Here is a 13,963-nt window from a genome sequence, read left to right as displayed (position 1 = left end):
GGTTTAAATAAAGAATACTTATTTTTCTAAAATGGTGTGGTGTCCATTTGTAGTCTTTTCACTGTATTACTGTATGTGTGCACCAATGCTTTGCATGTTGCCTCTGAAATAAGCCTGTCTGCTCATGCCAAGGTTCCAAGGGGGTGAGCAGGGGTTATTTTATAAGTGTATACCCCTTCCCCTGACTAGGAAGAAGGGTCCCTACTTGGACAAAGGTGCAAACCATTGCCAACTAGAGACCCCTATTTCTAACAGCATTGTTACATAACTTAAATAGGTGTTGTGTAGAGAAACCTATTTGTAATGAGGCTGCGTTTCTCAATTTGCCAGCCGTTTACTGCAGGTCTACCAGCGCTCTGCTCAAACCAAAATATAGGTTGCAGGAAGAGCCTCAAACGGAGACAACACACAGACGCTTAGCTTATCTCTATGAGTGGGAGGAACTCCATGGAATCTCGCTGAGTTTTTATGTAACTCAGCAGAATTCGGCAGAGTAAAACTCTGCAAGCTCTGCCCACCTCTAAAAATAAGCAAACAGAGCATTCAGAAGAATAACAAGACCAGACAATCGAGTGTACATGCACAAACTTGTCAGCCAAGCAGAAGATTAAGCCAGTAGAGGCTGGTGGGGGAAGGTCTTCAAACTCATAAAGCTAGACAGTGGTAAATCTTGTGCAAAACATAACACTCTAGTTTGAACAAGCAAGACAGACTATTCACAACAGAGAAAGAGCAGGAAGCATGCGTGTCCGAGAACCTGAAAGAAGTTTTGAATAGACCAGTACCAACAAGCAAAGCAAACATCCAAGTAGCATAGACAAACATGGAGATGAACACAGAACCACCACAGAAAGAAATACACACTGCCTTCCGATCTTTCAAAAATAGCCAAGACAACTTGAATACAGAAATGTTCAAGGCCAGACCCTTGAACGTCAGCAGGGGTCCTCCAATCACTGTGTACATCAATTTGGGTAAGAAAGAATGAGCCATATGACTGGAAGCAAGGAATCATTGTCAAGATTCCAAAGAAGGGAGCATTAGTCAATTGTAACAACTAGTGTAGAATCACCCTTCTGTCAATCCCGAGTAAAATTTTGGCCAAAACCTTTATAAAGTGCATTTCTGATGTCTTGGACAAGGATTTAGGAAAAGAATAGGCTGGTTTCTACAAGGCCAGAGACTATATTGATCAGATCCGTCCTCTATGTAACATCATAGAGCAGTGCACAGACTGTCAGAGACAACTATACATCAATTTCATCAATTTTGAGAAAGCTTTTGACAGTATCCACAGTGAGAGCCTTTGGAATATGCTGATGGCCTATGGCACACTGCAGCAAATAGTTTTCCTCAAAAAGAGATTCCATTATAAATTCACCTGCAAAGTGTAAGACAGTGAGTATAGCTCTCAAGCCATGGATGTGTGATGTCAGTGCTGTTCTTCAACCTACTCATTGACTAGGTGATGTGATGCACAGCTAAGGACTAAGCCAGAGGCACCAGATGGTTCTTATTCTCTACACTGGAGGACATTCACTATAAGGATGAACTACCCTTGCTCACACACACCTCCCCACACACACACACATACATCCACCATGTGCAGGTAAAGAAATCTCGCTTCAACATCTATGCAAAACAAGTGGGTCTGAAGGTCAACACAAAGAAATCAGCAGTCAGTCAGGCCACTCAACATCCCAAACTTCAAGGTGGATGGAGAGGACCCAGCCATGACTGAAGCGTTCACCTATCTTGGCAGCAATATCTGGCATGATTTAGGGGCAAGCAGTGACATAAAGAGCAGACTGAACAAAGCCGGGGATTCCTTCAGGATATTGTATGGAGGTCATCTGAGTACAGCACCAACACCAAGCTGATGTTTTACTAGAGCTGCATTCTGTTCACACTCTTGTATGGATAACAATGCTGATGAATGACAAAAAGTGACATCATCAAATTGACAGCCTTCCACACAAGTAACCTAAAAAGAATCTTGCATATTTTCTGACCACAAACCATCTCCTACCAAAAACTGCTCACCAGATGCAAGCAAGAGAGAATGGACACTATCATTATGAGAAAAAGACGGAGATGGATAGGATACACCATCAAAAGAAAACAAGTCTCCATCACAAGAACAGCTCTCCACTGGACCCTCAGAACACAAATGTGTAGTGTTCAGTCTATTCATGCTCACGCTCTGGTTTAGAGTGTTATTGCTCTAAGAGTGTTCTAGGTTCCATGGTGGGTCGTGGATCAGAGGCAGTTGGGGGATTGACTTGAGTGGATGTACAAGCTGTTCTCTCTGACAGAATAAACTACCTCTGGAAACCATCACGAGTCTCCTTCTCGGTTACTTCACACTGGCGACGAGGATGGGAGTCAGAAGAGGACAGCGCTCACTTGTTAAGAAAATCCCCAAAAGGTATTGGGTATCAGTGCGTGTATGCACCAGCGGCCGTTTGTGAATGTTGTGCTCATGATTGCACCAGCGGCTGTGGGAATTATGTGAATTTCGCATGATTAGCAGTTTAAAAAAAAAATGTGTAATACTTTAAAGTATTGAGAGATGCCCTAATTGCGCTCTGATTGTGCCAGCGGCTGTGTTGCTCGTGCAAGTTTATGTATGCGCTTTGATTGCGCCCGCGGCAGATTTTGACGATAAAAGTCGTGTCCCATTGCTATTTTAGCACCGCTAACTCTTAAAAGGCGGCTATAACGGGCGAAATAATTTATTTGGAAAAAAACACTTACCAACATTCGCTTAGAGCTCCAGCTCCAGCGCGTTCCACCTTGCGGGGAATAATCGAAAGCTCTACGCGTTCAAAGCCTTACGCGTTCAAAGTGCAAAGGGAGCGTGATGATGTCACGTGTTGAGAGGTGTAACTACACGGAAACGCTCTAACATTGGTTTAAAAGACTCGGTTTTTTTTCACAAATAGCTGCATTTAACAGAGACATCTTGGTTTGGGACCGTGTCACTGCAAGGAAAACTTTTTTTTTTTAGTTCATGATCCCAAGTGAATTTCATGTAGTTTTAACAAACTAAGTGGAGTATCTTTGTTGACATTTTCAGCTGCGCTACATTTAAGAAGGTCTCACATCTTTCTACTATTTGGGTTTTTTTTTACCGCTTGGTCTAACAGTGTCAAGATGTCAAATATTTCAGCTCCACCACATTTTTTGCCAACTGTAGGCGAACCGAAAATGGAATGGGATCTATGGTATCCCATGTTCTTAGCCTACGTGGAAGTGTTAGAAGAGGAGGGTTGCTCTCCAAAAAGGAAATTAGACCTGTTGAGGCATTGCTTGGGCGGTCAAGGGATTAAAGAATTCGACAACTTACCTCCTCTCGAAAGCACAGAAGGCATAAATGTGTTTGAAGTAGCTGTTAAAAAAATGAGTACCAGATTTGGAAAAAAAATAAATACAGTGATGGAAAGATTTAAATTTTATTCTCGTGCTCAAAAAGAGGATGAATCGATTGAAAACTATGTGTCTGCTTTACGTTCTCTAGCTGGTTCCTGTGCGTTCGATACTATTAATTACGAACAAGTGCTCAGAGATCAAATAATGATGAAAACGAAAAGCAAAAAGATACAAGAAAGACTGTGGTTAGGCACTGAATCTTCGTTGAATGCAGTAGTCAATATTGCTAAAGGCATTGAACAGTCTGAAAAGTTTGTGAGTGAGATTAGAGGTCAACCTCAAGTTGTCAAAGTACAAGATCCAGTAGTAGAAGTTTTGCTTGTAAAACCTCAGTTTACACCAAAGAGAACTTCTTTGTTTATTAAAAGAGACCCAAGTTTCAAAGACAATAAATTTGGTAACCGCAGAAATCCTGTGATCTGCTATAGGTGCGGTAGTTTTGAACATGTTGGGAATTACAAAGGATGCCCAGCATGGAGTAAAGTGTGCATCAAATGTAAAAAGCCAGGCCATTTTGGGAAGATGTGCAGATCATTACAAAAAGTTAACTGTGTTACCTGTGAAGAAGATGAAATTTCAACAGAGTTTAATGAATTTAACTGCATTTCCTGTGTGTCTGAAAACAATTGTAAAGGTTTTCCAATAGGTTCTTTACTAGTGGATGGGAAAGAAGTTGAGATGATGATAGACTCGTGTGCCTGGTATTCTAGCTACTAAAGGGGTGGCTATACTGGGCTGGCCCCATCAACAAGAATTGGGCATAAAGTTGGATCCAAATGCTTCACCACCTGTTTACAGTGTTTTCACACAAAGTGAGGATTTTGTTGCAAACATAAAAGAAATGTTTCCTAGTGTTTTTAGTGACAAGCTTGGGGAATATGCAAACTTCAAACATAAAATAATACTCAAAGACTCTGCTGTTCCCGTAAGACATAAAGTTCGCAATGTTCCTCTAGCGTACCGTAACAGATTGAAAGACATGCTGAAAGATTTAGTTTCTAAAAACATTATTGAACCGATAGAATCCTCCCCATGGGTTTCTCTGGTGGTTATTTCCCTTAAAAGCAACGGGGATCTTAGGTTGTGTGTCGATCTCCGTAGCTTAAACAAAGAAATTTGGATCGATAGGCACCCATTACCTAACATACATGAATTGATTTCAACTTTGTCTGGTGCTAGGGTATTTTCCACGGTAGACTTAGCAAGTGCATACCATCAAATCATGCTGCATGAACAATCAAAATGTTTAACTGCTTTTGTTACACCGGAAGGCATGTATCAATTTAAGCGTATGCCATTTGGACTAGCTAGTGCTGCCTCTGTCTTTCAGAGACTTATGAAAGACGTATTAGAAGGTTGTCCGGGTGCTATAGCATTCCAGGATGACATTTTAATTTTTGGAAAAGATTATGAGGACCATGACTGCAACCTAAAAAGGGTTTTGGGTAATATACAAATCAAAGGTTTAACCCTTAAATTCTCAAAATGTAAGTTCAGAAAGGATAGTGTGGAATATTTAGGTCATGAAATATCACATGAGGGCATCAAACCAAAACTAGACCATGTAGCTAGTATTGTAAAAGCTCCTGCTCCTACAACAAAAGAACAATTATTATCGTTCTTAGGTTTAACCGAATTTTATAGCAAGTTTGTGGAAAATTATGCTTCAAAAGTATTCCCTTTACGTAATTTATTAAAGAAGAACACGAAATTTGTCTGGGGTGAGGAGCAAAAATTAGCTTTTGAAGCACTGAAAAAAGAAATTAGTGTTGCTCCATTTTTGAGACCCTTCACGATTGGAGGAGAGTGTATAGTAGCAGTAGATGCAAGCAATACGGGCCTATGTGCGGTACTCTTGCAGAGGAAATTTGGGGAAGAGTATGTGGTTTCCTATGCTTCAAGAACTTTAAAAGGGGCAGAATTTAATTATTCAACTATCGAAAAAGAGTTACTTGCATGCACGTGGGCTGCTCAACATTTTAGGCAATTTTTATGGGGTACAAAGTTTCAATTAAGGACGGATCACAAACCACTTATCAACATGTTAACAGCTGGGGGGGGAAGATCTCTTACAGCTCGTTTAGCCAGATTAGCTGCTAAATTGCAAGAATACCAATGTTCAGTTGTGTACATCCCTGGCCGTATGAATGTTCATGCTGATTGCATGTCTCGCTTGTCATTAGATGACAACCCTAATGTCATTAATAGTCCTGAGGAGTGTGATATAGCTTATACCATGGAGGATGTTCAAAACAGTATAAGTTCAGATGCCATCTCGGAGGAGATGTGGGCAAAGGCAATGTCTGAGGATGACATTTTACAAGATGTTGTAAGACATTTACAAAGCAAATGGCCTGAGGAGAGGAAACTGAGGGGAGAATTGAGCTCTTTTTGGAAAATCAAAGACGAACTCATGTTTTTACATGAGTTTGTAGTCAGGGGTGATAAAATTGTCCCACCTCGGGGAATTAGAGAACAGTTAGTTAATCTATCACATGAAGGACATTTGGGTATGTCTTCTACTAAACGGCGTTTGAGAGAATCTTATTGGTGGCCTAGTATGGATAGTATGGTGGACAGATGGGACAGAGAATGTGTACAATGTGCAAAAAGTGACAAGTCTGCTAAACCACTATCTATGGGAATTACTCCTATTGAATACTCACAAGGTCCCTGGAGGAAATTAGGTATTGACATTATTGGGCCTTTGAATCTACCCAGTGCTAAACAGGTGTTTGCAGTAGTTTTAGTTGACTATTTTTCAAAATGGCCAGAGGTTAAAGTGGTTGATAAAGTAACTTCCAACCACGTTATAGAATTTTTGGATAACATATTTTCTCGTGAGGGTATTCCTTCTGAGCTGGTTTCAGACAATGGACCGCAATTTATCAGTAATGAATTTGAAATGTTTCTAAATAAATGTGGTATCACTCATAAAAGGGTCTCCAATTACAATCCCATGGCTAATGGTCAAGTTGAGTGTTTTAATAGAGTTGTGAAAGAATCCATTCAGTTAGCTATCAAAAGTAAGATTGATTGGAGGAAAGCGTTACGAGCCACTTTGCATACTTATCGGCTTTCTCCTAATTCAGTCACGGGTTGTTCTCTGTTTGAAATGTTAAAAGGGAGGAGACCTTGTTCTAAGCTGGTGCCATGTTGGATGCAGAAAAATAACATTCATGATTCTACTTTGGATTTTAAGGCGGTCAGGGAGCGAATTCAAAAGTATCAAGATAAAATGCAGAAGAGTAAAAGTAACAACTGTTTTGTGAATTGTAAAATCAAAGTTGGTGATCTAGTTCGTGTGAAATTGGGTGGTGTAGACAAAAAATGGTCTAGATGGTCTGATCCAGTGGAGGTAATTGAAGTATTCAGCAAAGCTGTTAGGGTACAAGGGGGTAAAATTTGGAATTTCAGACGCATATCCATTTTTAGATCCAAGGATATTTGTTGCAAATCACTTGTACCTTCACGAGAAGAATCTTTGCTTACTAATGAAAATGATGATGTTCAAAATTTTTGGGATGTCTTGGATAGTTCTAACTTTGGAACAGAGGTGCTGATACCATCTTTGAGCACTGACATTATGGATGGACCTCTTTTAACTCAGGGTACCGCTGTCACATCTAGTGATGGTCCTGTTGAGAACCAACATGCTGAAGAGGTGGCTGTCTCAGGTGGTGAAATGTCTGCTCAAAGGAAAAGTTCTCGTATCAGGAAACCACCTGTTAAATTGAATGATTTTGTTAGATTTTAAATGTTTGTATTTACTTATTTATTTATTTTTTTTTCAAAGGGGGAAGGTGTGTAGTGTTCAGTCTATTCACGCTCACGCTCTGGTTTAGAGTGTTATTGCTCTAAGAGTGTTCTAGGTTCCATGGTGGGTCGTGGATCAGAGGCAGTTGGGGGATTGACTTGAGTGGATGTACAAGCTGTTCTCTCTGACAGAATAAACTACCTCTGGAAACCATCACGAGTCTCCTTCTCGGTTACTTCACACTGTAAAACAGGTAGACTAAAGAACACCTGAAAGGCAAACTGTGGAAACAAAAATGAAGACCGTGATGGACAAATGGGGCACCACACAGTAACTTGCCCAATACAGACAGAGGTGGAGGGCCTTTATTGCTGCCCAACATGCAAGTCAGCAGAACATGCAGCAAATAAGTGCAACTCTTAAGATTTCAAAGTAAATAAGAACAAATAAGGAACGAAATGTGCAGAATTGCTGTGGTGTACTTTATCAAAATGATGAGGCAGATCAAATTTTTCCTGAGTGCATACATCATACAATTAATTCATCGTGCTATTTCTCCCCCGCAACAGCTAACACTCAGTATGGGAGGAATCTGGAGTTGTCAAGACCACAACAAAATAAAAATGCATTACTTGGGGTAGAGGTGAGTGGTGCATTAAGTGTGCACTCTCCTCGTCCTTGGATGTTAAAGGAGAGAAGCGATCATTGAACGTTTGTGCTCTTGATTGATTCAGAAATGCAAATCAATGCTAAACTGCCTGCTCTGGTGATAGTGTGTGCATCATTATTCTGCACATTGTGCATCATTATTCTGCACATTGTGCATCAGCTTCTTGTGTGGACCCGGAGGACACTTATCATCATTGTGATAATACCAGGGGCACAGCAGCTCATTGCGCCTATAAATGGCATCCAATGCACCTCAGCACTCACCTCACCCTGGCTCTGCTCTTGTGACATGTTTTACTTATTGCTGATATTATTATTATTATTAGTAGTAGTAGTAGTAGTATTGTTATTATTAATATTATCATTATTATTATAAGTATTAGTAGTAGTATCACTACTAATAGTATTAGTAAAATAGTGGTACTGATATAATTAATAGCAGAAGTAGTTGCCAGAATAGTTTCAGTGCTCCTACTATCACCCCCATTACTGGTAGTATAGTAACACCTCCACTACTAAAGCTGAAGGTTCTACTATTTTTTGATTTTGAAAGTAGAGGCCAAGAGATTGAAGCAGTGAATACATAAATGAGTGCTATAGGGAGGAGTAAAATAATAAATGACCACTTAGCCAACGCTCAAGTAGAACAAAGATTAAAGCTGCTGCTGGTATGTTTTGAAAAAGTTATTGTTTAATTTAAAATTGGAGGAAGACTATAACTACTGGGTACAGATTACAAAGGATATGTTATTCGTATTTACAATCTATGCCTTGGACCTGCACGAATCAATAAGTGGAACACGTGTAGGTTTGCTAGCGTGAGCAACAAAAAACCTTTAGCCCTTCATTAAACGCATTGACCTGCTTGCTCTTTGCTGCACCCGGGGTCAGACTGGCCTTCAGAAATCGTCTGTGCCTGAAGGGCTGGTTTGACAGGTCAGTGGGAGGGCTGTTTTTTCAGCTGGTTATGGGCCTGTTTTGTGGTGTGCTGGGCTACATTTGATATGTGATTTCCCTGATATTAACACAAACATTGCCTGCAGCAAAAACAAAGGCCTACAGACTTCCATAGCTTTCAAAACGCCTATACAGTGTCTTTACACGTTGAAAAACGCCCTAGTTTCAAATGCAGCCCATGTTTTCAGCTGTGTGATTCGGGGTCACTTTTATTGTGGTTCCTGGTACTATTTTCTGCTCCATTCCCACCCTGTGTGTACCCCTACTTCAATATTCTTCATAGAAAGGCATTTTGAAGACAGCTCAGGGTGACCATCTCTTAGAATTACCACCGACTGCAGTGCATTGCTTCACTTTCTCCAGTCCTGAGCGTTTCACCTACAAATCCTTGATTTCAGGTCTTAGTCTAATTACTTCACTGGAATCAAAATAAGACTACAACACCCAGAATCCATTAGATTATCACACAACAGTCTCGGATTAGAAAGTGTCCATAGTGATCAATAGGGTGGTGGTCACTCTAAAGGAGGTGCCAGATCCTGACTATGGCAGTAGAGTAGCTAGACTTTTTGCTGCCGGTGGCGGTCTCTGTCTTTGCTGCCCCGCGATGGCTGCAGGTAAGTATGGGTTGCTGGTGAGCCCTGCATTTGCTGCCCCATGACAGCCGCAGGTACGAGCGGGGGAGCACTGCCCACAAAACTTGCGGTGCCAGAGGTGGACCAACCCCCCCCCCATCCCCTGCTACGCCACTGGACAACGGCCAGAGAACAGTGGCAGCTCGCAGAGGGAGTTCTGCGGGGCGGTGGGGCGGGTGGGGGAGGGGCAGGGTGGAGTGGTAGTGGAGTTGGACATACGACAGCAAGGAGTAAAGTAAGTAAATAAATAAATAAAACCATTCACCTTGCGCTCGCTGCATCGCCAACTCGGCGATGCAGCGAGCGCAAGATAAATAGTTTTATTTATTTATTTACTTACTTTACGCCTTGCCGTCGTATGTCTGACTCCACTACTCCCCCCACCCTGCCCCTCCCCCGCTCCGCCTCACCGCCTCCCAGCACTCCCTCTGCGAGCCGCCACTGCCAGAGAAAATTGGTGTACAAGAATATGAAAGCCCTTTGATCTCTCTCAAATAATCAAGTGGAGCCGAATACCTGCCTAAAGAGACATCATTAGCACTGTATACATGGACTAGCGGTGACTGCGAAGACAGATGCCAACAGGGCGACCATAGAAAGGGATGAGAAAGATAGAAGCAGATATCAGTTTAGGGAGGACATTTCTGTACTCCTGGCAGCTAAGGAATTTTTGAGCACATTTCATTTGTAGTCTGAACTGCATTTTGCTATATCTAGCAACAGAGAGCCAAAAGCGAATTGGTTATCAAATAATTAACTGTAAAATATACAGTGAAAGCATGAACTCTTTAATATGTTTTTTCTAAGTATTTTATACTGAATATATAGGATTTAAAGTGGTTGAAAGTTCTAACTCGCATTCATTACATGTAATGGATTTCAAAGATTGAATAGCTGAAACCAAGGTGATAGGAAGGAGGTGGGCAGATGAGACACTGATGCAACGTTTCTGTGTATTTAATGAATTCTGTCGCTCAAATGTGTGGAATGAAACATATAAAACTAAGAAATATTTGATTTCAATGCTTTTGATCTGTTGGTTAATGGCAAAAGCTGCAAAACGCATTTACTTACTTCTATGATGAAACTTTTTGTGACAGTTTGTTAAAATGGTTGCATGTGTCTTACATCTGAAAAGGATGTTGTGCGAACATGAAAGCTAAACCACTCTTCTACTTTTAGTTGACCACATTTTAGGTTTTGTGTAATACATTTATGTTCGATTCACAAACAATATAAACAATGTCATCTTAACTAGGGGTGGCAAAATGTTGATTTTTTCCCCTGCTAAATAACGCACAGTTTATCGAATGTCCTTGCTGTTATTTCGTGTGAAAATTAAACATGGGGCCAGATACTGTCTTCATCATTCATTGAAATGTTTGCCAGGAGACTGGTTTGAGTAGAAAATACCTCTTGTAAACAGCTTTACTTACATTTTCCACTTATACTAGTATGCCGTCGAGGAGGTAATGCAACATTTGGCGACCATGGAATTAGAGTAACATAAAATGTGTAAATGTCATGAGCTTTAACCCATGAAAACATTTCACCCGGCCTTCATCTAAGCAAAATGTTCAACTTGATGCCTGAATTACAAAACATTGAGGCATATGTGAAGGGCGTTTTGATAATTGGGCTGACGTGCCTTCACTCATGCTAAGTGTGGAGTTTTAGCTACTGTGGGAAATCTGCAGTTTTCGCCATGGGAGGATATTTCAGAGGGAACATTTTATAATAAAGTTGTATTCCCAAATCATGGCTGATTCATTTGGGTATTATTTAAGGAGTACGTGAAGGCTTGTAAATATGTGAAAATATCCACAAGTTTGCATCTGTGGGCATAGGCACCACTTTATACTTTATAATAATTTGTGGTAATTGGGCCCGGGTTTGGACCAGGGCATTTCACATTGTTTACTTGGTGACCATGCTCAAGGGTGAGTCACTGTCAGGCGGTTCTTTCAGAACAAGGTGTGAAAGAGTTGCCAGAATTTTTAAAGGGGGCTAAGGTGGGTTTTCAGAGACCCATGAGGCTGCAATTTAAAGACATTTCTTATTTCTCGAATTCAAACTTGATAAGATTCAATGCATAGCAAATACCTTACGTGTTGAACCCTGCCCTTTTTAAATGCACCAAGCAAGTGTATTCCTTGTTTTACAACCTAAATATGATTCCTTCATCAGGAGACCCCTTAATATGAGAATAACATTCATATGACTTACATTAGTTATGTAACTTAAATGTTCTTTTCATATTTCCGTTTTAGGATAGCTAGTTTGCATGGGGTTAAAACAAACAGCCACTAAAACACTAATCAAAACAAAACGTGACCATAACCCTCTTAGATCCCTGCATATGGTTTATATATGAAATATGCACTATATATCGTGGTTATTGCTACAAAAAATTAATAAATAAGCTGCCTATTTATTGTTCTTGATTTAGGGTGAGTTCTTTCATCCAGGATCTTTTCCTTGGACCATCAGGCTTGTGCGTAACAGTATCTTGCGGGACAAGCTTGTCATCTCTCCTCCCCATTGAACAGGTCATGGGCCACACCAATAACATTTGGTGAACCTTTCTCCTATGATGGTCGGCAGTGCTGTGACGCAAAATGACCCCCCCACCCCCCCCTGCAGAATGTGATGAGAGGCACCTCAGTATCCCATATCTCAAAGATGTACATGGCCTCGGGCTGCATGAAGCCCTCACAAAGGTTTGGGGAACCTTGCATGGTTAGGGACCCCCTGCACTGCAGGGGCTACCAGGGCCTGTGCCACGCTGCTGTCTGTGAGCTTGCCCATTGGCACGCACCACTCCTCTGTGAGCACTCACAGTGTCACCTGCCACTGTGGGTAAACTCTGCATACGTACCAGAACGTCTACCTTCTCACCTGCCCTCTGCAAATACAACAATATGTTGATTCTGCCTTTGTCAAACAGGGCTCGAGTTTGCTCTTTTTGTGCATGAGCCCGATTTACGTGCAGAAACAGTTTGGACAATCATATCCTTAATGCTTCTCTCTTTCCATGCCACAAGTTAATGTGCAACACAGTTTTACCATATATATTAAAATCTACCATATAGGATAATGTTCCTCGTAGTCAAGGCTATCTGGATAATTGCTGGTAAGGTAATCACCCTATGCACATTCAGAGTAATGGATGAGTTTACCTCCAATCCCAGGTCTCAGGCGGTTGTCGTAGCCGTCCAGCAGCCTGTCCAAGATCCGGGTGATGTTTTGGGAGTGGACCCCAGCTTCAGCCCGCCATCTTCCACAGGCCCACACCACACTGCAAAACACATAACATTTGAGGTCCATGCTTGACTTTTTCCTCAATTCGCATGTTCGCTACTCTTTGACAGAGTCATTAAGATACCGAGGAAGCTGTCAAGAGAAATTAAAGGGCATACTTACCCCATAAAAACAAAGATCCAGGAAAGGAACCGCAAGGCCATGTCTGGAGCAAGCACTGAGTGACACGAAAAATCTGCTAATAGACTCAGACTGGCAAGCCTCAACCCCGATTGCTCTCTTTTAGTTTTTAAGTGGACTGAATTTAGCCTGGGATGAGCCAGACACAGTTTTTCTGTCTCCAGTCTGTCCCACTCACACTAATTCTTTCCTTACCACATTACCCTAAAACTCACTTCTCTGTTGCTCCCTCAACCTCTCTCCCCCCGTTTGTGGCTGTTTGTGTCTCCCTCCTCTCGTACTCTCTCTCTAGCACTCTTTTCCTGTCTAAACCAGTTTAAACACTTCTCTTGGCCTTACATCTCTCTAGCCTCTCCGTACCTCTAGTATTTAGTTAGTTGTATGCCGCTTCTCCGTAAGTCTCTTTCTAGGGCTTCCTCTCTTCCCTTATAGCTCCACGTTTGTGCGTTTCTCTACTTCTCTCGTACATTCCCACTTTCTGTCAATTTCTTTCTGTCACTAATTCCTCTACTCCCCTCTCGCGGTTTTCTCTCTCTCTCTCTCTCTCTATGTCCTCTCTTTGTCTACCTCTCGCTCTCTCCTGCTCTCCCTCTGCCCCCAGGCCCCAACCTCTTTTTCGGTCTTTGATTTTTCCTCTGATTGGCCCAGCCTGTGGAATTAGTGTCAGAGGGCGGCAGCTTGTTTACAGAGCAGTGACAATAATTGAATCAGGCATTATTAGAGATTAAAGAAGCAAAATCCACTTTGTCGGGTTTGGCGCGGAATTAGCGTCGGTCCGTCGGACATTCTGCTCGTGCCATGGTGTGGCGCTTATAGAAATGATTGCGGAAAAGACCGCATGTTTTATGTGCTGTATGCAGCAGATATTGGAAATATTCAGCTCTGTCAATAACGCCATGAGCCGGAAACACAAATCTGTTGAAGCTTTGGGTCACGTGTCTGTCAGACCAGAGCTCTTCAGTATGAAAATTCTCCTCCCTCCCCTCCTGGCATGTAGTCCTCTTTCACTTCACGGATTGGCATCACTGTTCGACGCTAACTATTCTTATCTTTTTGTTAAAGTCATTTCTTT

General features: G+C 41.6%; 1 protein-coding gene across 1 annotated transcript in view; it reads right to left on the bottom strand.

The window, feature by feature from the left end:
- The window catches only part of LOC146810796 (gamma-aminobutyric acid receptor subunit alpha-6-like), a 442,745-nt gene extending 429,313 nt beyond the window's left edge, over window positions 1–13,432 (bottom strand). Inside the window, exons 1-2 of the mRNA XM_085617827.1 lie at window positions 12,874–13,432; window positions 12,630–12,748 (exon numbers count right to left, since the gene is read on the bottom strand). Of these exons, the coding sequence (XP_085473953.1) occupies window positions 12,630–12,748; window positions 12,874–12,914 (160 nt within the window). The 5' untranslated portion in view covers window positions 12,915–13,432. The remainder of the gene's footprint in view (window positions 1–12,629; window positions 12,749–12,873) is intronic.
- Between the last annotated feature and the right edge of the window lie 531 nt (window positions 13,433–13,963).

The sequence above is a fragment of the Triturus cristatus genome, chromosome 7, assembly GCF_964204655.1.
Source record: "Triturus cristatus chromosome 7, aTriCri1.1, whole genome shotgun sequence".
In the NCBI taxonomy this organism is placed as follows: domain Eukaryota; kingdom Metazoa; phylum Chordata; class Amphibia; order Caudata; family Salamandridae; genus Triturus; species Triturus cristatus.
This window is presented reverse-complemented; position numbering and strand designations above follow the sequence as displayed.